Genomic DNA, 19,960 nt, shown 5'->3' on the forward strand with positions numbered 1-19,960 from the left:
GCTGGCATCACCCCCAGGCAGGCCTGGAGGTAGGGGGAGGAGCGGGCAGGGCAGGGGATTCGTGGTGTTTACCAGCCCCCCGGGTCTTCTGCCTGACTGTCACCTTGAAGTGACACCAGCTAGGCCCAGCTCCCCTCCCCTACTTCTGCTGTTTCCATGGGGACAGATGTCCTTTCTGCAGATCAAGCCCCTGCTGCCGGGAGGAGGGAGCGGGGCTGGTCCGAGAGCCTGGCCCCCTCAGTTTCTCCATCTTTGTGTGTCGGTTTCTATGGAGTGCGGTTTTCATCTTCTGTCTTTCTTCAGCACTAAGAGACTGCTCTGTCTCCTACTCTCTGAGCTCTGATCCCTCCCTATGGGAGATTCAGGTTCCAATCCCAACTCTGCCCCCAAAACAAAGAGCTGGGGATGTGCTTGGCCCGTGAGGCCTCGAGGTTTTTTGTTTGTTTGTTGTTTTGTTTTTGAGACAGAGTTTCGCTCTCATTCCCCAGGCCGGAGTGCAATGGTGTGATCTCAGCGCACTGCAATCTGCGCCTCCTGGGTTCAAACGATTCTCCTGCCTCAGCCTCCTGAGTAGCTGGGATTAGAGGCACGCGCCACCACGCCCGGTTAATCTTGTATTTTTAGTAGAGACGGGGTTTCTCCGTGTTGGTCAGGGTGGTCTCGAACTCCCAACCTCAGGTGATCTGCCCGCCTCAACCTCCCACAGTGCTGGGATTACAGGCGTGAGCCACCGCGCCGGGCCTCCTCCAGGGTTTCAATTACCCCATCATCCCCCTCTCCAGCACTGCCTAGGGCTTTCCCGCTGGGAGTCAGCGATCCCACTTCCCTCTGCAGCCCAGAAAGGAAACTAACAAAAACAATAACTTATTTATTTTCTAGGCCATGGGACGGCTTTGGGATACAATTCTGGGTCCGAGGACTCAAAAGGGGGCCGAGGGTCACTGTCAGGGGGTCTGCGTGACCACGGGGTACAGCAGAGCCAGATGCTCAGCGCCCTGCACCGGCAGTGGGCGTGAACTGTAGTGGAGGACGAGCTCGGGCACGCTGGGGAAGGGCCCGCTGTGTTGACCCAGCACCACCTGGTTCTCTCGGGTCCGTGCGAACTTCAGATGCAGGAAGCCCTGGCTGCTCCTGGGTGATGAGGGAGAAAGGGACTCCTAGCACCCCAGACACACCCAGAAAGCCACCATCCCCAAAGCCACCTCCCACAGTGCCCAGGGCCAGGTGCTCATGCGTCTCCATTCTCTGGTAAACAGCAGTGTGCTGGCTGGGATAGTTGCTCACACCTGTAATCCCAGTGATATGGGAGGCTGAGGCTATAGGATTGCTCCAAGCCAGGACTTAGAGACCAGCCCGGGCAACAGAGTGAGACCCCATCTCCACAGAAAAACATTAAAAAATTAGGCGGGCACGGTGGCTCACGCCAGTAATCGCAGCACTTTAGGAGGCCAAGTCAGGTGGATCACTTGAGGTCAGGAGTTTAAGACCAGCCTGGCTAACATGGTGAAACCCCGTCTCTACTAAAAATACAAAAAACAGGCCGGGCGCGGTGGCTCACGCCTGTAATCCCAGCACTTTGGGAGGCCGAGGCGGGCGGATCACGAGGTCAGGAGATCGAAACCATCCTGGCTAACACGGTGAAACCCCGTCTCTACTAAAAATGCAAAAAAAAATTAGCCGGGCGAGGCGGCGGGCGCCTGTAGTCCCAGCTACTCGGGAGGCTGAGGCAGGAGAATGGCGTGAACCCGGGAGGCGGAGCTTGCAGTGAGCCGAGATCGCGCCATTGCACTCCAGCCTGGGCGACTAAGCGAGACTCTGTCTCAAAAAAAAAAAAAAAAAAAAAAAAAAAAAATACAAAAAACTAGCCGGGCGTGGTGGCGGGCACCTGTAGTCCGAGCTACTCGGAGGCTGAGGCGGGAGAATGGTGTGAACCCGGGAGGTGGAGCTTGCAGTGAGCCGAGATCGCGCTACTGCACTCCAGCCTGGGCCACACAGCGAGACTCCGTCTCAAAAAAAAAAAAAAAAAAAAAAAGACCAGCCTGGCCAACATGGTGAAACCCCATCTCCACTAAAAATACAAAAATTAGCCGGGCATGGTGGCAGGCACCTGCGGTCCCAGCTACTCCGGAGGCTGAGGCAGGAGAATCCCTTGAACCTGGGAGGCAGAGACTGCAATGAGCTGATATTGTGCCACTGCACCCCAGCCTGGGTGACAGAGTGAGACTCCATCTCAAATAATAATAATAAAAATGATAATAGTAAGAGGCCAGGATGGCCGGGCGCGGTGGCTCATGCCTGTAATCCCAGCACTTTGGGAGGCCGAGACGGGCGGATCACGAGGTCAGGAGATCGAAACCATCCTGGCTAACACGGTGAAACCCCGTCTCTATTAAGAAATACAAAAAACTAGCCGGGCGAGGTGGCGGGCGCCTGTAGTCCCAGCTACTCGGAAGGCTGAGGCCGGAGAATGGCGTGAACCCGGGAGGCGGAGCTTGCAGTGAGCTGAGATCCGGCCACTGCACTCCAGCCTGGGCGACAGAGCCAGACTCCGTCTCAAAAAAAAAAAAAAAAAAAAAAAAAAAAAAAAAGAGGCCAGGTACAGTGACCCTCACCTGTAATCCCAGCACTTTGGGCGGCCGAGTCAGGCGGATTGCTTGAGACCGGGAGTTTGAGACCAGCCTGGCCAACATGGCCAAACCCTGTCTGTACTAAGAATACAAAAATTAGCCGAGCATGGTGGTGTGTGCCTGTAGTCTTCCGTCTCCCGAGTTCAAGCAATTCTCCTGCCTCAGCCTCCGACGTGGCTGGAATTACAGGTATGCACCAGTATGCCCGACTAATTTTCATATTTTTAGGAGAGAAGGAGTTTCACCACGTTGGCCAGGCTGGTCTCGAACTCCCGACCTCAAGTGATGCGCCCTCCTCGGCCTTCCAAAGTGCTAGGTTTACAGGCATGAACCACCATGCCCAGCCCCAATCTTGTGCTTTTAGATCTTACACTCAGACACCTAGCAGAATCTTAGGAGTGGTTTATAATTAGACAGAATTTTAGGGACGGAAGTGCATACAAACAGGGTCTCAACCTAAAACGCTTACAGGCACACCCTGAAATTTTGGCTTCAGACAGACACAAATTGATATACCTCCATTTTTGGACAAGGGAAGTCCAAAGGAATCTTGTGCACCTAGTTCCTCGTCTTACCTGAGGCCTGGACCTCCTCTGTGCCTTCCACTCCATCTTCTTGTATACCTCCAGTGATGGGGAGCTCATCCTCAATTTGCAGCCAGCTAATGGCCTCCCCGGAAGTCCCACCCCTTCTCCTAGAAGTCCCACCCACTGGCCTGGAAGCCCTTCCCAATGGCTGCTGGAGCCACACCCTCCCGTTCCCTGTGAATTAACCCAAAAGGGTGACTCATACAATCCTGTGACCCATGCAATCCCTGTGAGGCTGAGGGCTCACCTGAGAGACAAGGAGCAGTCCTGGGGGCTGGTCTCGCTGAGCCGCACTAGGTAGCTGCCTTCCTTGCAGAGGGACAGGAGGCTCTCTGCATCCGCCCTGTTCAGGGGGCCATGAAACCACCTACGGAGTGCAGACAGACGTCTCATCAAGGACTGTTCCCCTTCAAACACACTCTGGGGCCCTGTAATCCCAGCACTCGGGGAGGCTGAGGTGGGCGGATTGCCTGAGGTCAGGAGTTGGAAACCAGACTCGCCAACATGGTGAAACCCCATCTCTACTAAAAATACAAAAAAATTAGCTGGGCGTGGTGGCGGGTGCCTGTAATCCCGGCTACTCCGGAGGTTGAGGTAGGGGAACTGCTTGAACCAGGGAGGTGGAAGTTGCAGTGGGCTGAGATCCAGCCACTGCACTCCAGTCTGGGCAACAGAGTGAGACTCCGTACAAAACAAACATACAAACAAACAAACAAAACACATTCTGAGATCAGTCGGGTCCATGCACAGCTTGTGCGTGGGCTTGTGGCGTCGGGGCAAATGAAGAAGGAAAATTCCCTTGGATTTTTTTTTTTTTTTGAGACAGAGTCTTGCTCTGTTGCCAGGCTGGAGTGCAGTGGTGCAATTTTGGCTCACCTCAACCTCCACCTCCCGGGTTCAAGCGATTTTCCTGCCTCAGCCTCCCAAGTAGCTGGAACTACAGGTGCGCAGCACCACACCCAGCTAAGTTTTGTATTTTTAGTAGAGATGGGGTTTCACCACGTTAGCCAGGCTGGTTTGGAACTCCTGACCTCAGGTTATCTGCCCTCCTCAGCCTCCCAAAGTACTGGGATTACGGGTTTGAGCCACCGCGCCTGGCCGATCCCCTTGGATTTTTCAAGAAGAGGCCTGGTTATAATATACCTGACATTGATTTTCACAGCCTCCCTAGTGTCCTTGTCAACTTCAATCACTTTCACAAAAGCAGTGCTTCATCTTGTACCTCACCCACCTGTCCCTTTTTTTCTTTTTTCTTTTGAGACGGAGTCTCATTCTGTCTCTCAGGCTAGAGTGCAGTGGCACGATCTTGGTTCACTGTAACCTCTGCCACCCAGATTGAAGTTATTCTCATGGCTTAGCCTCCTGAGTAGCTGGGACTACAGGTGCCAGCCCACAACTGGCTAATTTTTTTCTATTTTTAATAGAGACAGGGTTTCACCATGTTGGCCAGGCTGGTCTCGAACTGTTGACTTCAGGTTATCTGCCTGCTTCGGCCTCCCAAAGTGCTGGGATTACACGCATGAGCCACCGCACCCAGCCCCTTTCTTAATTTTTTTTGTTTTGTTTTGTTTTGAGATGGAGTCTCTCTCTGTCACCAGGCTGGAGTACAGTGGCGTGATCTCAGCTCACTGCAACGTCCACCTCCTGGATTCAAGACATTCTCCTGCCTCAGCCTCCCAAGTAGCTGGGATTACAGGTATGCACCACCATACAGAGCTAATTTTTGTATTTTCAGTAGAGTTGGAGTTTCACCATGTTGGCCAGGATGGTCTCGATCTCTTGACCTCGTGATCTGCCCGCCTCGGTCTCCCAAAGCGCTGGGACTACAGGCGTGAGCCCCCGCGCCCGGCCTAATGTTTTGCTTCAATGTGCTCACAAAGGGGTCTGCAGTTGCAAGCAAGGTATCAAAGACAGAGAAGCACCAGAGCCTTTGCTGTTGTTCATAATGAAAGAAATCTGAAAAGAGAATAAGCACATATGGCGCGCCTGTGGTCCCATGGAGGAGGCGAAGGCAGGAGGATGCATTGATCCCAGGAGTTCAGGGGTACAGTGAGCTATGATTGTGCCACTACACTTCAGCCTGGGCAACAGAGCGAGACCCTGTCTGAAAGAAAGAGAAAGAAAGAGAGAAAGAGAAAAAGAGAAAGGGAAAGGGAAAGGGGAAGGGGAAGGGGAAGGGAAAGGGAAAGGGGAAGGAAGAACAGAGGGAGGGAGGGAGGGAGGCAGGGAGGGAAGGAAGGAAGGAAGGAAGGAAGGAAGGAAGGAAGGAAGGAAGGAAGGAATGAAGGAGAGGAAAGAAGAAAGGGCAGTGGCTCACGCCTGTCATCCCGACACTTTGGAAGGCCAAGGCAGGCACATCACCTGAGGTCAGGAGTTTGAGACCAGCCTGGCTAACATGGTGAAACTCCATCTCTACTAAAAATACAAAAATTAGCCAAGTGTGGTATCAGGAGCCTGTATTTCCAGCTATTTGGGAGGCTGAGGCAAGAGAATTGCTTGAACCGGGGAGGCGGAGATTGCAGTCAGCTGAGATGTACCACTGCACTCCAGCCTGGGCGACAAGAGCAAGACTTTGTCGAAAAAAAAAGGGAAAAGAGAAGACAGAAGAGAGGAGAGGAGAGAAGAGAAAAGAAGGAAGAGGGAAGGGCCGGGCGCACTAGCTCACACCTGTAATCCCAGCACTTTGGGAGGCTGAGGTGGACAGATCACGAGATCAGGAGTTCTAGAACAGCCTGGCCGACATACTGAAACCCCGTCTCTACTGAAAACACAAAAATTAGCTGGGCGTGGTGGTGCAGGCCTGTAGTCCCAGCTACTCTGGAGGCTGAGGCAGGAGAATCACTTGAACCTGGGAGATGGAGGTTGCAGTGAGCCGAGATGGCGTCACTGTGCTCCAGCCTGGGCGACGGAGCAAGACTTGGGGAGGGAGGGAGGGAGCAAGGGAGGAAGAGAAAGAGAAAAAGAGAACAATCTTCACTCCCTAGGCCTCAGAGTTAAATAGCCAGTTCTGTATTGCCCACCGAAGAGATTTAGGGGTGACTGATAACATGGCCTGGATTCTGGGGACTTGGGCAGTCCCTCAAGGACCTCCCAGGCTGGAAGGGAACATAGTCAGCGTCTCCCAGCTCATGTGTGACCCCAGCACGGAGTTGCGAGCCCACCAAAATGCTGTGCCTCCTGGCTCCATCCCAGGAACCAAAAACTTCGGGCTGAGAATGATTTCTGTCTCTTGGCTCTGAGGCTGTAAGTCCCACCCAGGTTAAGGAAGGAAATTCCCTTTTCTGTTGGAACCTGAGGCTCAGAGAGGTTAAGTGACTTGCCCCAGGCTACACAGCCAGGAGGGGAGAGCGGGGATTTGAACCTAGAACTTGATACCAGAGGGAAAGGGACCCCATCAGATTCGGTTTTGTGTCTAGCTGGGTGCCTGGCACAGAGCAGGCTCTGGCGCCCAGTAAAGAGTAGCTGAAGAAATGAAATAAGTGGATGAATGAATCGAAGTTCTCCCAGTTCCTCTAATCTGGGAAAACGAAAAAACTTCTGCCTGATACATTGGAGTCTGCAGATAACGTTCAACGGGGCTCCTCCACCTTCAGCTTCCCCACTCACGGCTGTTTCTCCAGGGGCAGGGCTGGGTCCACACGCTCCGCAGGCTGGGGGCTTCTGGGTGGGGGTCTCCGGAGCTCCTTGGCTGAGCCTGGAGTCCTCTCCCACTCTGGACTGTCAAACTGCACTGGAAGGGAGATTTAGAGAGGAAAGGGTTAAGTCCAGCCTATCTTGGGGGGGCGGGGCAGGGGCAAGCCAATGGAATCTCAGTAGGAAGGCAGGGCCAGCTTGGGACAACCTATCAGAGCCCAGGGGCTGGGCTTAAGGCAGGGGCTGGATTGGCCACAGGTGTAACCTATTGGCCTTCAGAAGAAATAGGTGTGGTCATTTATAAATCTGGTGGCAAGGCGCACAAGGATCTTGGCTAGAGGGGTAGTTTAGAAGTTTCCAGAGGCCGGGCGCGGTGGCTCAAGCCTGTAATCCCAGCACTTTGGGAGGCCGAGACGGGCGGATCACGAGGTCAGGAAATCGAGACCATCCTGGCTAACACGGTGAAACCCCGTCTCTACTAAAAAATACAAAAAACTAGCCGGGCGAAGTGGCGGGCGCCTGTAGTCCCAGCTACTTGGGAGGCTGAGGCAGGAGAATGGCGTGAACCCGGGAGGCGGAGCTTGCAGTGAGCTGAGATCCGGCCACTGCACTCCAGCCTGGGCGACAGAGCATGACTCCGTCTCAAAAAAAAAAAAAAAAAAAAAAAAAAAAAAAAAAGACGTTTCCAGAGAGAAGCCCTACTTCCTAAATCCCTTCTGGGTTCAGGCTAGACTGGAGCCAAGTCCTAAAACTGGAAAATCACCCCCAATCTACAGACAGGTGGACCAAGGCACTGAGCTCTAAATACCCTCCCAGTAATAACACTTTGGGGGCAAAGTCGTGTTTGGGGGCAAAGTCGTGTTTGCACAACTAGAATCTGGTCCAAATGCTATGCTATGCTATGCTATGCTATGCTGTGCTGTGCTGTGCTGTGCTGTGCAAGTTTAGCTGTTGTCGCCCAGGCTGGAGTGCAGTGGCGCGATCTTGACTCACCGCAACCTCCGCCTCCTGGGTTCAAAGCAATTCTCCTGCCTCAGCCTCCTGAGCAGCTGGGATTACAGGCACGTGCCACCACGCCCGGGTAATTTTGTATTTTTAGTAGAGACGGAGGTTTCTCCATGTTGGTCAGGCTGGTCTCGAACTCGTGACCTCAAATGATCCACCCGTCTCGGCCTCCCAAAGTGCTGGGATTACAGGCGTGAGCCACCATGCCTGGCAACTATTTTATTTATTTATTTATTTATTTATTTATTTATTTATTTATTATTATTATTTTTACACGGAGTCTCGCTCTATCGTCCAGGCTGGAGTGCAGTGGCCAGATCTCAGCTCACTGCAAGCTCCGCCTCCCGGGTTCACGCCATTTTCCTGCCTCAGCCTCCCGAGTAGCTGGGACTACAGGCGCCCGCCACCTCGCCCGGCTAGTTTTTTTTTGTATTTTTTAGTAGAGACGGGGTTTCACCGTGTTAACCAGGATGGTCTTGATCTCCTGACCTCGTGATCCGCCCGTCTCGGCCTCCCAAAGTGCTGGGATTACAGGCTATTTTATTTTTTAAAGCTGATTTTATCATTATCTCTTTTACAGAAGAGAAAACTAAGGTTCAGAGACTTGTCTAAGCTCATCCAGTTCAGCTGGAAATTAACCTGTAGTTTACCAGCAGCTAGTAAGAAACGCTGCCCCTGCCACCCCCACATCCTATTCCAAAAGCAAGCCATATTCCCCGCCCCACACCACACTGAGCAGGATAAGTAGGTTCCATTCCACTCTAAAAAGCATTTGCGTTTCCAAGGAAGATGTAGGTTGTCTTGGAAGAAAGAATTTAGGACTATCAGTCATTCACACTCTAGTGAGAATTAATAAACTACCAAAGTGGCAAGTGATTGGACTCTACTTTTTTTTTTTTTTTTCCTGAGACAGAGTCTTGCCCTGTCGCCCGGGCTGGAGTGCAGTGGCGCGATCTCGGCTCACTGCAAGCTCTGCCTCCCGGGTTCACGCTATTCTTGTGTCTCAGCCTCCCGAGTAGCTGGGACTACAAGAGCCCACCACCACACCCGGCTAATTTTTTTTTTTTTTTTTGGTATTTTTTAGTAGAGACGGGGTTTCACCGTGTTAGCCAGGATGGTCTCGATCTCCTGACCTCGTGATCCACCCGCCTTGGCCTCCCAAAGTGCTGGGATTACAGGTGTGAGCCACCACGCCCGGCCAATTGGACTCTACTTTGTAAACTGAAACAGGAGACATGACGGGTGAGGAAATGCAGGGATGGGGCATTCAGATGTCAGAGTGTGGGTCTGAGAAGCACCTGCAAACGCCCTGGAGATGTGGTCTTTCTTCCACTCCCAGGGCTGATCATACTCATCTGCTGGCCGTTCATCCTCCTGGGGCATCCGGCTCTGCCGAGGCTTCTGCCCAGAAGGGGGTCCATCTGCTGTCTCTGGGTCCTGTTCCTCATAAGGGGTGTCATAGAGTTGCACCCCTCTGCCGGGCAGTTCTAGGAGGTCGGGGATACTGTTCAGCTCCTGCTCCCATCTGGGACCCTGTTACCTTCTCCCAAGCCCTGCCCACTCACCACTCATGACCCGTTGGGCGTCGTAGGGCTCCATGTACCCATCATCCGGGGGTGTAGGATGAGGCTGAGCATCAAAGGGGTCCGAATACTCAGTGTCAGCTTCCAGCTGTGGAGAGAAGGAAGGCGAGAAGACAAGGACTCAGAGGGGCATCCCTGCTAAGTGATGCTGCACCTCTTGCCTGCTCACAGGGCCATCTGACACCTCTCCAAGAATTTTTTATTTATTTATTTATTTATTTATTTATTTATTTATTTATTTATTTTTTTTTTTGAGACGGAGTCTTGCTCTGTAGCCCAGGCTGGAGTGCAGTGGCCGGATCTCAGCTCACTGCAAGCTCCGCCTCCCGGGTTTACGCCATTCTACTGCCTCAGCCTCCGGAGTAGCTGGGACTACAGGCGCCCGCCACCTCGCCCGGCTAGTTTTTTGTATTTTTAGTAGAGACGGGGTTTCACGGTGTTAGCCAGGATGGTCTCGATCTCCTGACCTCGTGATCCGCCCGTCTCGGCCTCCCAAAGTGCTGGGATTACAGGCTTGAGCCACCGCGCCCGGCCTTTATTTATTTTTTATTTTTATTAGTTAATTTATTATTTATTTTTATTTTTTGAGACGGAGTCTCGCTCTGTCACCCAGGCTGTAGTGCAGTGGCGCGATCTCAGCTCACTGCAACCTCCGCTTCCTGAGTTCAAGCAATTCTCCTGCCTCAGCCTCCTGAGTAGCTGGGACTACAGGCGCCTGCCACCTCGCCCGGCTAGTTTTTTGTATTTTTAGTAGAGACGGGGTTTTACCGTGTTAGCCAGGATGGTCTCGATCTCCTGACCTCATGATCTGCCTGCCTCGGCCTCCCAAAATGTTGGGATTACAGGCATGAGCCACCACGCCCTGCCGAGTTTTTATTTTTAATTAATTAATTTTTATTTAATTAATTTATTTTTCGAGATGGAGTCTCGCTCTGTCACCCAGGCTGGAGTGCAGTGGCCAGATCTCAGCTCACTGCAAGCTCCGCCTTCCGGGTTCACACCATTCCCCTGCCTCAGCCTCCTGAGCAGCTGGGACTACAGGCACCCACCACCACGCCCGGCTAATTTTTTGTATTTTTAGTAGAGACGGGGTTTCACTGTGTTAGCCAGGATGGTCTCGATCTCCTGACCTCGTGATCCGCCCGCCTCAGCCTCATAAAGTCCTGGGATTACAGGCATGAGCCACTGCACCTGGCCCTAATTAATTAATTAATTAATTTAGAGATGGAGTCTTGCTCCCTCGCTCAGGCTGGAGTGCAGTGGCGTGATCTCGGCTGACTGCAACCTCTGACTTCCAGGATCAAGTGATTCTCCTGCCTCAGTCTCCCAAGTAGCTGGGATTACAGGTGCCTGCCACCACACCTGGCTAATTTTTGTATTTTTAGTAGAGATGGGGTTTCGCTATGTTGGCCAGGCTGGTCTCGAACTCCCAACCTTAGATGAACCGCCCGCTTCAGCCTCCCAAAGTGCTGGGATTACAGGCAAGAGCCACCGCGCAAAAATAACTTTCCAAGAGTTCATTTTGGGGGTTGGAGAGGGAGTCTATTACCCAAAAGTGCTTGCAAACAGATGATGGCTTCCCACGTCTCCCTCTATGTTGATCCCATTTCCCCCAAACAGACACCTGCCTCCCTCCTTCGCCCACTTCAATGCGTCTCAGGTGCCAGCACTGTTGTCAAGGTTTTACCTGTGCTGATTTGTAATACCAACACGTAGTAAGCACACCGTCCCCATTTTCCAGACAAGGAAGCCAAGGCACAGAGTGTTTTGCTCAAGGACGCACAGCTGGTAAGTAAGAGGCAGAGTTTGATCCCGTGTAACGGGTTTCCTCGAGTCCCTGGCTCTTCTTACCAACGTCTTACTTCTTATTTATTTATTTATTTGTTTATTGAGACAGAGTCTTGCTCTTGTCACCCAGGCTGGAGGGCAGTGGTGCGATGTCAGCTCACTGCAACCTCTGCCTCCTGGGTTCAAGCAATTCTCCTGCATCATCCTCACGATTAGCTGGGATTATAGGCGACCCGGCTAATTTTTGTATTTTTGGTAGAGACCGGGTTTCACCGTGTTGGCCATGCTGGTCTCAAACTCCTGACCTCAGGTGATCCACCTGCCTGGACCTCCCAAAGTGCTGGCATTACAGATGTGAGCCACCACACCCAGGCTTTTTGTTTGTTTGTTTGTTTTTGTTTTTTTGAGACAGGGTGTTGCTCTGTTACCCAGGCTGAAGTGCAGTGGCGCAATCATGACTCACTGCAGCCTTGATCTTCTAAGGCTCAAGCGATCCTCCTGCTTCAGGCTCCTGAGTAGCTGGGACTACAGGTGTGCACCACAACTGGCTAATGTTTTGATTTTTTTTTTTTTTTTTTTGTAGAGACGGGGTCTCACTCTGTTAGCCTGGGCTGGTCTCCAACTCCTGGGCTCAAGCAATCCTCCCACCTCAACCTCCCAAAGTGCTGGAATTACAGGTATGAGCTACTGCACCTGGTGGCCTGAGTTCAAATCCTAGTAAGCTAGAACCCCATGAGACCTTAGGCAAGTCACTGCCATTCTGCGAGTCTCAGTTTCACGTACACAAAATGGGAACATAGTGGCAGGAAAGGGCAGCGTCATCGGGGGGATGTTTAGGTGCCCTGCAGGGGAGCAACTCCCTCAGATCTATTTTAGGAAGATCCCACCAGGTTCGTAGGGAAGGGGTGCTGAGGGGAGGGGGCTGGGGGGGCACGGGGGATGGCCATGGAAGAGGAGGATCCAGAGACCAAGCAGGGTGGTCAGAGAGGCAGGAGGATAACCAGCATTATGCATTGAAAAGGGACAGATATCGACCTGGGCACAGTGACTCACACCTGTAATCCCAGTACTTTGGGAGGCAGAGCCGGGAGGATCAACTGAGGTCAGGAGTTTGAGTCCAGCCTGGCCAGCATAGTGAAACCCGTCTCTACTGAAAATACAAAAATTAGCCGGGTGTGGTGGTGCACCCCTGTAATCCCAGCTACTTGAGAGGCTGAGGCAGGAGAATCGCTTGAACCCCAGGAGGTGGAGGTTGCAATAAGCCGAGATCCCACCACTGCGCTCCAGCCTGGGTGACAGAGGGAGACTCTGTCTCGAAAAATAAAAAAATAAAAATAACAGACCTCCCCAGGCAGGTGGGGGTCTGGAGTACTGGGAAGGGTCTGTCTGCTGTCCGGTTCCCCGCTGTGCTCACACATAAAACAAGCTCTCCAGGATCCAGAGAGCCCAGCCTGAGCCTCCCCTCCACCCAGTCTCCCGGGGCCACCCAGCCACGCACCTCCTCCCCGGGGCCGCCCAGAAGGGCCTTGGCTCTGGCCATATCCGCAGCCTCCACCTTGATGAGCCGGTGCTTGGGAGAGCCGTACTTGGCATCTCCGGGGTTCTTGGAGTCCCCAGGGCCCGCTGGGTCCGGCTCCAAGCGGCTCTCCGCGTCCTCATAGGGGTCTTCGAAGTCCAGGTTCTTCTGCGCGCGGTAGGCCCTCAGGATGTCGCTCTCGGTGTAGTCTGGGGTGGGCGGCTGCGGAGGGGGCCTCCGACCGCCAAAGCTCAGGTAGTCCCGTAGCCACTTGGCCATTTGGGCGCCTGTCACCCCAATCGGGCCACTGTCAGAGGGGCCCCCACATACCCTTCTCCAGGCCCCTTTCCTCAGGGAGGATGAGGAGGAGGAGGAGGAGGAGGAGGAGGAGGAGAGGAAGGGAAGAGCAGGGAAGGAGGAGAAAGATCAGGTGCGCCCTTTGGCGGGGTTCTGGATGGATAGAGGCAAGGAAAAGGTGAAGGGGGGGGGAAGGAGGCGACAGAGGAGGGAGGGAGGACAAGCCCGCTTTAGCCGGGTTTGGCAAGCACCGCAGGGGAAGGGGGCGTCCCGCAGGGCCCTGAGTGCCGCGCGCTAGGGGCTAGGGCGAGGGGCATCCGCGGAGGCGCGCGGAGTTTCCGCGGGCAGCGCGGTTCCCTGGAGCAACTCGGCCGCCCGCCGCCTCCGGGAAGCTCCGGGATCCCTTCCTGGGGTCGGGAGATCGGGGCCAGCGCCACCTGCGGACGCTCCCGGCCCCTCGCCCAGTCCGGACGCCTGGGTTCTCAGCGCAGCGGGCGGGCTCCCCAGGGGCGCAGGCGCCGCGCGCAAAGTTGGGCCGCGGAGACGGTGACCCCGGCGGGACGCATCCTTTGTCGCGCTCCTCTCGGCTCAGCGGGGAGCCCCCAATCCCGCGGTCCCCGGCCGGGCCGCCTCGATCCGGCCCCAGCCACCCGCACAAAGGGAAATAAAAACCTCCTCCAATCCCTCTTCACGCTTTCAGAGACACTTTCCCCGCCGCCGCCAGGAGGTGGGACGCTGGGGAGGGGAGAGCGCGGGAGGACGCCCCGGTTCCCACCAGCCCCGGGCCGCGTCCCGGGCAGCAGCGTCCAGGCTCCCCCGCCTCCCCTCGGCCGCGTCCCCCGCCCCTCCCCTCCCCCTGCGCTCCCCTCGGAGGTGACTGAGACCTTCAGCTGTTCTGGGGAGGGAGGGAGCCGCTGCCCGCGGAGGGAAGGGGGGCTGGGGGCGGGAGTCGCCGGGGCCGAGGCCGCGGCAGCTGGACACTGACCCGGACGCCCGAGACTGGCCGCAGCGAGCGCGGAGCGCGGGAGGTGGGGACCGGCTGGGAGTGACACTGCTGGGGAGGGAGAGAGGGAAGAGAGGGGAGGGGGAGAAGGAGGGGAGGGGGAAATTGCCCGGGAAATGGGGGACTGGACTTGACCGCCAGAAGGGGTGAAATTGACCAGCAGAGGGGGTGGGAATGACCGCCACTGAGGGTCGAAATGGAACCGATGTCTGGCGGTGAAACGGACCGGCAGAGTGGGGGTGTGGAAATTGGTGGAGAGGTCACTGGTTGAAATTGATATTGATGCAGCAGAAGGAAGAGGGGGGCAAAGGAAGGGACGGTGGGGATCAGGCTTCCCCTCCCCCAAGAGGGCTCTGCTCTGTTCCCCGATCCCTTCCCAGGGGACTAATTGCGGGCAGGGGGAGGGTTGGGGGCAGCTGGCCTGGGGAAGGGAGATGGTATCTGTGCCTGGCGCCTGTCCTCTGCATCTGTCCCTTTGTGGCTTCTGGGGGGCGGGGGGCGGGAAGAGGGGCAGAAGTGAGAGGGGCCTGGCCTGAACTGGCTGCCTGTTGTCAGCTGCTGCTGCCGTTGTCTGGGGGTGAGGGCACTGAGAGGTTTGGGGGGTGGGAGAGGAAAAGGAAGCCACTGGCCAATTTTCCAGTGCAGAACCATTTTTTTTTCTTTCCCCATAAAGGGGCTTGCCCAGCTCCCCCTAATGACTGGAGTGAGGGGTGGCCAGGAAGGATGGGACCCCAGATTCTCTCCTCTGGTGGCCAGCCCCCCCGTTGGGCACAGGTCATAGCTTGGAGGCGACAGCTGGAGGACGAGACAGCAGTCAGAACTAACACTGCTATGACTGGGCCCTCCTAGCAGCCCGGCGGGGCTCAGGGCAGGGTCTGTCACCCCCTGAGTCTTGGTTTTCCTTATTTGAAAGATGTGGTTTCTAACAGGAAAAGCCAGACAGCTCTAGGAAGGATTCCAGGAGGGACCGAGTTATCACCTGGATTCCTCGTTTTATGGATGGGGAAACCGAGGCACAGAGATGGGAGGGACTTGTTCAGAGCCACTCCACAGCTCATTCTGCCTGGACACTGCCATGGGACCTGGCCTAGGGTGGCACTGGAATCTCTTTTTTTTTTTTTTTTTTTTTTTGAGACGGAGTCTCGCCCTGTCACCCAGGCTGGAGTGCAGTGTTGTGATCTTGGCTCACTGCAACCTCCGCCTCCCGGGTTCAACCGATTCTCCTGCCTCAGCCTCCTGAGTAGCTGGGATTACAGGCTCCTGCCACCACGCCCAGCTAATTTTTGTACTTTTAGTGGAGATGGGGTTTCACCATGTTGGCCAGGCTGGTCTTGAACTCCTGACCTCAGGTGATCCGCCGGCCTCGGCCTCCCAAAGTGCTCTTCATGGAATCTGTTCTGCAACTCCTTTTCCATGATGAGCTCCATTATCCAGATGGGAAAACTGAGGCCTGGAGCCAACAAGGCAAAGCCCCTGAAGGATGCAGGTGTCTAGACCCTTCTGTTCCTCCCCTTCCCTGCACTGGCTGTGTTCCCCAACACACACCTGTTGAACTCCTTCCTCCCTCCTGAGGTGCATGGTCACCCCCGCTTCCCCCCACCCTTTCAGATCAGCGACAAGGCGGCGTCCCACGGGGCGGCCAGGGAGCACAGCAGATAATTGTCGTGCTTTCTGTCAGCCGCAAGGCAATTCCAGGGCGCGGGGATGAGCTGTTGACAGATCTCATCAAATCCGAGTCGTCTCCCTGCCGGATAAGACTAGATGTCTGAGGTATAAATATTTGAAAGGGGCCTTCTAATTACAGTCTGTGCCAGGAATAGCAATTAGAGGCCCCCGGGCCAGAATCAAACGGCACTTGACTTTCCTGTGCTTTGGAGCTGGCTTCTCCTGGGGCTGCACCCCCACCCTACCCCAAGGAGGGGAGAGGGGAGAGGCTGGCAGGAGAGGCAGGAGGAGGAGGTAGAAGAGACAGAGATCCAGGCTGGGGGTCCAGTCACCTTGCCTTGTGACCTTGAATCAGCCACGTAATCTCGTGAGCTTTGGATGGCTTTCTTTTTCTTTTCTTTTCTTCTTTTTTTTTTTTTTTTTTTTTTTTTTTTTGAGACAGGGGTCTCGCTCTGTTGCCCAGGCTGGAGTGTAGCATTGCAATCACAGCTCACTGCAGCCTCAACATCCTGGGCTCAAACGATCCCCCCATCTCAGCCTCCCAGTAGCTAAGATTACAGGTGCACACCACCACACCTGGCTAATTTTTTTTGTTTGTTTGTTTGGGGGGCAGAGTCTTGCTTTGTTGCCCAGGCCTGGAGTGCAGTGGTGTGATCTCGGCTCATTGCAACCTCCGCCTCCCAGGTTGAAGCAATTCTCCTGCCTCAGCCTCCTGAGTAGCTGGGATTATAGTAGGCATGCACCACCATGCATGGCTAATTTTTGTATTTTTAGTAGAGATGGGGTTTCACCATGTTGGTCAGGCTCGTCTCGAACTCCTAACCTCATGATCCACCTGCCACAGCCTCCTGAAGTACTGAGATTACAGGCATGAGCAACCGCACCTGGCCAACACCTGGCTAATTTTTTTTTATAGAGATGGGGTTTCGCTATGTTGCCCAGGCTGTACTTGAACTCCTGTCTTCAAGCAATCCTCCCCGCTCCCAAAGTGCTGGGATTACACTCCCTTTGGCCTCCCAGAGTGCTGGGATTACAGGACTGAGCCACTGCACCAGCTTTGGATTTCTGACCAGGAGAGGAGGGAACCAGGGAGGGCTACCAGGAGGTGGGTGCTGAGTGGGTAATAACAAGGAGGTGGGCGGGGCAGCGGGGACCCTCCTTCCCCAGCATTCTGGGTCTGAGAGGCAGCTCATGGGGGGCTCCTCCAGGGTGGGTGGGGCCCAAGGAACTATCCTCAGGAGGTTCTCCCAGGTTCCAGAATCCCAGCCTGTCAGACACTGGCCCATGACAGTGGGTAAATGAGAGAATAACAGCTCACCCCTGTTAAGCACTTATGGCCAGGCACTGATTTTGGTGCTTTTTGCTTGGTTTCCTTGCTCTTTTTTTTTTTTGAGGTTGAGTCCCGCTCTGTCGCCCTGGTTGGAGTGCAGTGGTGCGATCTCAGCTCACGGCAACTTCTGCCTCCCGGGTTCAAGCGATTCTCCTGCTGCAGTCTCCCAAGTAGCTGGGTTTACAGGTGCCCGCCACCATGTCCAGCTAAATTTTATATTTTTAGTAGAGATGGTGTTTCACCATGTTGGCCAGGCTGCTCTTGAGCTCCTGACCTTGTGATCCACCCGCCTTGGCCCCCCAAAGTGCTGAGATTACAGGAGTAAGCCACCATGTACAGACTTGCTGTGTTTTTTTGTTGTTGTTGTTTTTTCTTAAAGATATAATTCGGCCGGGCGCGGTGGCTCAAGCCTGTAATCCCAGCACTTTGGGAGGCCGAGACGGGCGGATCACGAGGCCAGGAGATCGAGAGACGATCCCGGCTAACACGGTGAAACCCCGTCTCTACTAAAAAATACAAAAAAACTAGCCGAGCGAGGTGGCGGGCGCCTGTAGTCCCGCTACTCGGGAGGCTGAGGCAGGAGAACGGCGTAAACCCGGGAGGCGGAGCTTGCAGTGAGCTGAGATCCGGCCACTGCACTCCAGCCTGGGTGACAGAGCAAGACTCCGTCTCAAAAAAAAAAAAAAAAAAAAAAGATATAATTCACATCGGCTGCGGTGACTCACACCTGTAATCCCAGCACTTTGGGAGGCCAAGGTAGGTGGATCACCTGAAGTCAGGAGCTCGAGACCAGCCTGGCCAAGATGGTGAAACCCTGTCTCTACTAAAAATACAAAAATTATCCAGGTGTGGTGTCGGGCACCTGTAACCCAGCTACTCGGGAGGCAGGAGAATCACTTGAACTCGGGAAGCGGAGGTTGCCATAAGCCAAGATTGCACCACTGCACTCCAGCATGGGCAACAGAGTGAGACTCCATCTCAAAAAAAAAAAAAAAAACAAAAAACCCAAAAACCATGACTCACATATCCTACAATTCACCCATTTAGAGTGTACAATTCAGTGATTTTTTAGTAGAGACTGGGTTTCACCATGTTGGCCAGGATGGTCTCCATCTCTTGACCTCGTGATCCACCCGCCTCAGCCTCCCAAAGTGCTGGGATTATAGGCTTGAGCCACTGTACCTGGCCAGGCCTGTGTTTTTTAATTTTTAAAATTCTTCTAGAGGGTCGGGTGTGGTGGCTCACACCTGTAATCCCAGCACTTGCAGAGGCTGAGGCAGGTGGATCACCTGAGGTCAGGAGTTTGAGACCAGCCTGGCCAACATGGTGAAACCCCATCTCTACTGAAAATACAAAAATTATCCAGGCTTGGTGGCGGGCACATTGTAATCCCAGCTACTCGGGAGGCTGAGGTTGGAGAATCGCTTGAACCTGGGAGGCAGAGGTTGCAGTGAGTTGAGATCGTGCCACTGCACTCCAGCCTGGGCAACAGAATGAGACTCCATCTAAAAAAAAATTTTTTTTTCTAGAATTGGGGTCTTGCAATGTTACCCAGGCTGGTCTTGAACTCCTGGCCTCAAGTGATCCTCCTGCCTCGGCCTCCCAAAACTTTGGGATTGCAGGTGAGAGCCACCACACTCAGCCATCTTTCTTTTTTTTTTTTTTTGAGACGGAGTCTCACTCTGTCACCCAGGCTGGAGTGCAGTGGCATGACCTTGGCTCACTGCAACCTCCGTCTCCCAGGTTCAAGCAATTCTCCTGCCTCAGCCTCCTGAGTAGTTGGGATTACAGGCGCATGCCACCACACAAGGCTAATTTTTGTATTTTTAATAGAGACGGGGTTTCGCCATGTTGGCCACGCTGGTGTTGAACTCCTGACCTCAGGTGATCCGCTCGCCTCGGCCTCCCAAAGTGCTGGGATTATAGGCGTGAGCCACTGTGCCCAGCCAGCTTTGCCTTTCTTAACTCACAGTCTGATGGCAGAGACATGGCCTTGTCCACAGGAGCCCCCAGTCTGATGGAGGAGTTGTGGGTCTCACTTCAGGAACTTCCATTTGATGGGAGAGATGCGGCCCTACCTTGAGGGGTTCCCACTCTGATGAAGGAGACATGAACCTGTCTTCGGGAGTCTCCAGTCTGATGGGGGAGGCAGGTCCAACCTTCAGAGGCCCCCTGTCTAATGCAGGAGACATAGCCTTGACTTCAAGCATCCCAGAGTAATGGAGGAGACACAGGCCTGCCTTCAAGGGTCCCCAGTCTGAAAAGGGAGGCATAGTCCAAACTTCAAGCGTCCCCAGTCAGATGGCAGAGGCATGGTGTAAACTTCAAGGGCCCCAGTCCAACACGGAAGGCATGGCCCCAACTAACTCACAAGGTCTCAGTCTATTAGAGGAGACGTGAGCCTTCCTTCTAGAGGCCCCTATCTGATGGGGGAGGCATGATCCAGCCCGTCCAGGACTCCAGTCTGACATGCAGGCAATTGCAGTGAAGTTGCAGTGGGGTGGATAACCAAAGGCATGGCCTTGGAGCCTGGAGATTCAAACCCGGGCCCTGTCCCTCCCTCACCCTGGAGATTGAGAAGCCTCCCTTACCCATAAATGGGGCAGCAACAGAGCGTGTCCCCGGGGGTGTTTGTGGACCGAGTGGGTGGTGTCATCCCATTCCCAGATAAGGAAACAGGCTCAGGGAGCCCCAGGTTCACACGGCGTGGGCCCCTCTTCTCCTGTAAGCCCAGGCTGGGGTGGCAGTGGGCTCCAGCGGAAGGGGATCCCATCACCCCTCCTCCCCATCCCTCTGATGTGCTCCGGCAGCCAGGCAGCCCCGGAGGAGTTGATGGAGGAGATCTCAGATGAAGGCTGACAGCTCCCGAAGACAGGATGACAGACGCGGGCTGGTGGGGAACGGGTACTGTCGGCAGGGATGGGGG

General features: G+C 54.4%; 4 protein-coding genes across 4 annotated transcripts in view; 1 reads left to right on the forward strand and 3 right to left on the reverse strand.

The window, feature by feature from the left end:
* MPND (MPN domain containing) overlaps positions 1–13,659 on the reverse strand; it is an 81,011-nt gene extending 67,352 nt beyond the window's left edge. Inside the window, exon 1 of the mRNA XM_050770466.1 lies at positions 13,636–13,659. The gene's annotated coding sequence lies outside the window, so the exon portion shown is untranslated. The remainder of the gene's footprint in view (positions 1–13,635) is intronic.
* SIRT6 (sirtuin 6) overlaps positions 1–19,960 on the forward strand; it is a 286,565-nt gene that overhangs the window by 166,934 nt on the left and 99,671 nt on the right. The window lies entirely within an intron of this gene.
* The window catches only part of FSD1 (fibronectin type III and SPRY domain containing 1), a 293,078-nt gene that overhangs the window by 28,511 nt on the left and 244,607 nt on the right, over positions 1–19,960 (reverse strand). The window lies entirely within an intron of this gene.
* Positions 855–13,637, reverse strand: SHD (Src homology 2 domain containing transforming protein D). Its single transcript, XM_050770649.1, has 6 exons — positions 12,722–13,637; positions 9,418–9,523; positions 9,151–9,339; positions 6,821–6,944; positions 3,462–3,581; positions 855–1,131 (listed from the first exon to the last, which is right to left on the reverse strand). The coding sequence occupies exons 1-6, from the start codon at positions 13,016–13,018 to the stop codon at positions 945–947; spliced, it is 1,023 nt and encodes a 340-aa protein (XP_050626606.1). The 5' UTR covers positions 13,019–13,637; the 3' UTR covers positions 855–944.

The sequence above is a fragment of the Macaca thibetana genome, chromosome 19, assembly GCF_024542745.1.
Source record: "Macaca thibetana thibetana isolate TM-01 chromosome 19, ASM2454274v1, whole genome shotgun sequence".
NCBI classification, from domain to species: domain Eukaryota; kingdom Metazoa; phylum Chordata; class Mammalia; order Primates; family Cercopithecidae; genus Macaca; species Macaca thibetana.

Excerpts from the sequence above, each read along its gene's own strand:
- SHD (XM_050770649.1), bottom strand. The coding sequence starts at position 13,018 with ATGGCCAAGTGGCTACGGGACTACCTGAGCTTTGGCGGTCGGAGGCCC. Across the intron at positions 9,340-9,417 it reads CGCCCAACGGGTCATGAGTG|AACTGCCCGGCAGAGGGGTG; the intron begins GTGAGTGGGCAG and ends CCGACCTCCTAG. Across the intron at positions 6,945-9,150 it reads CATCTCCAGGGCGTTTGCAG|TGCAGTTTGACAGTCCAGAG; the intron begins GTGCTTCTCAGA and ends TCTCCCTTCCAG.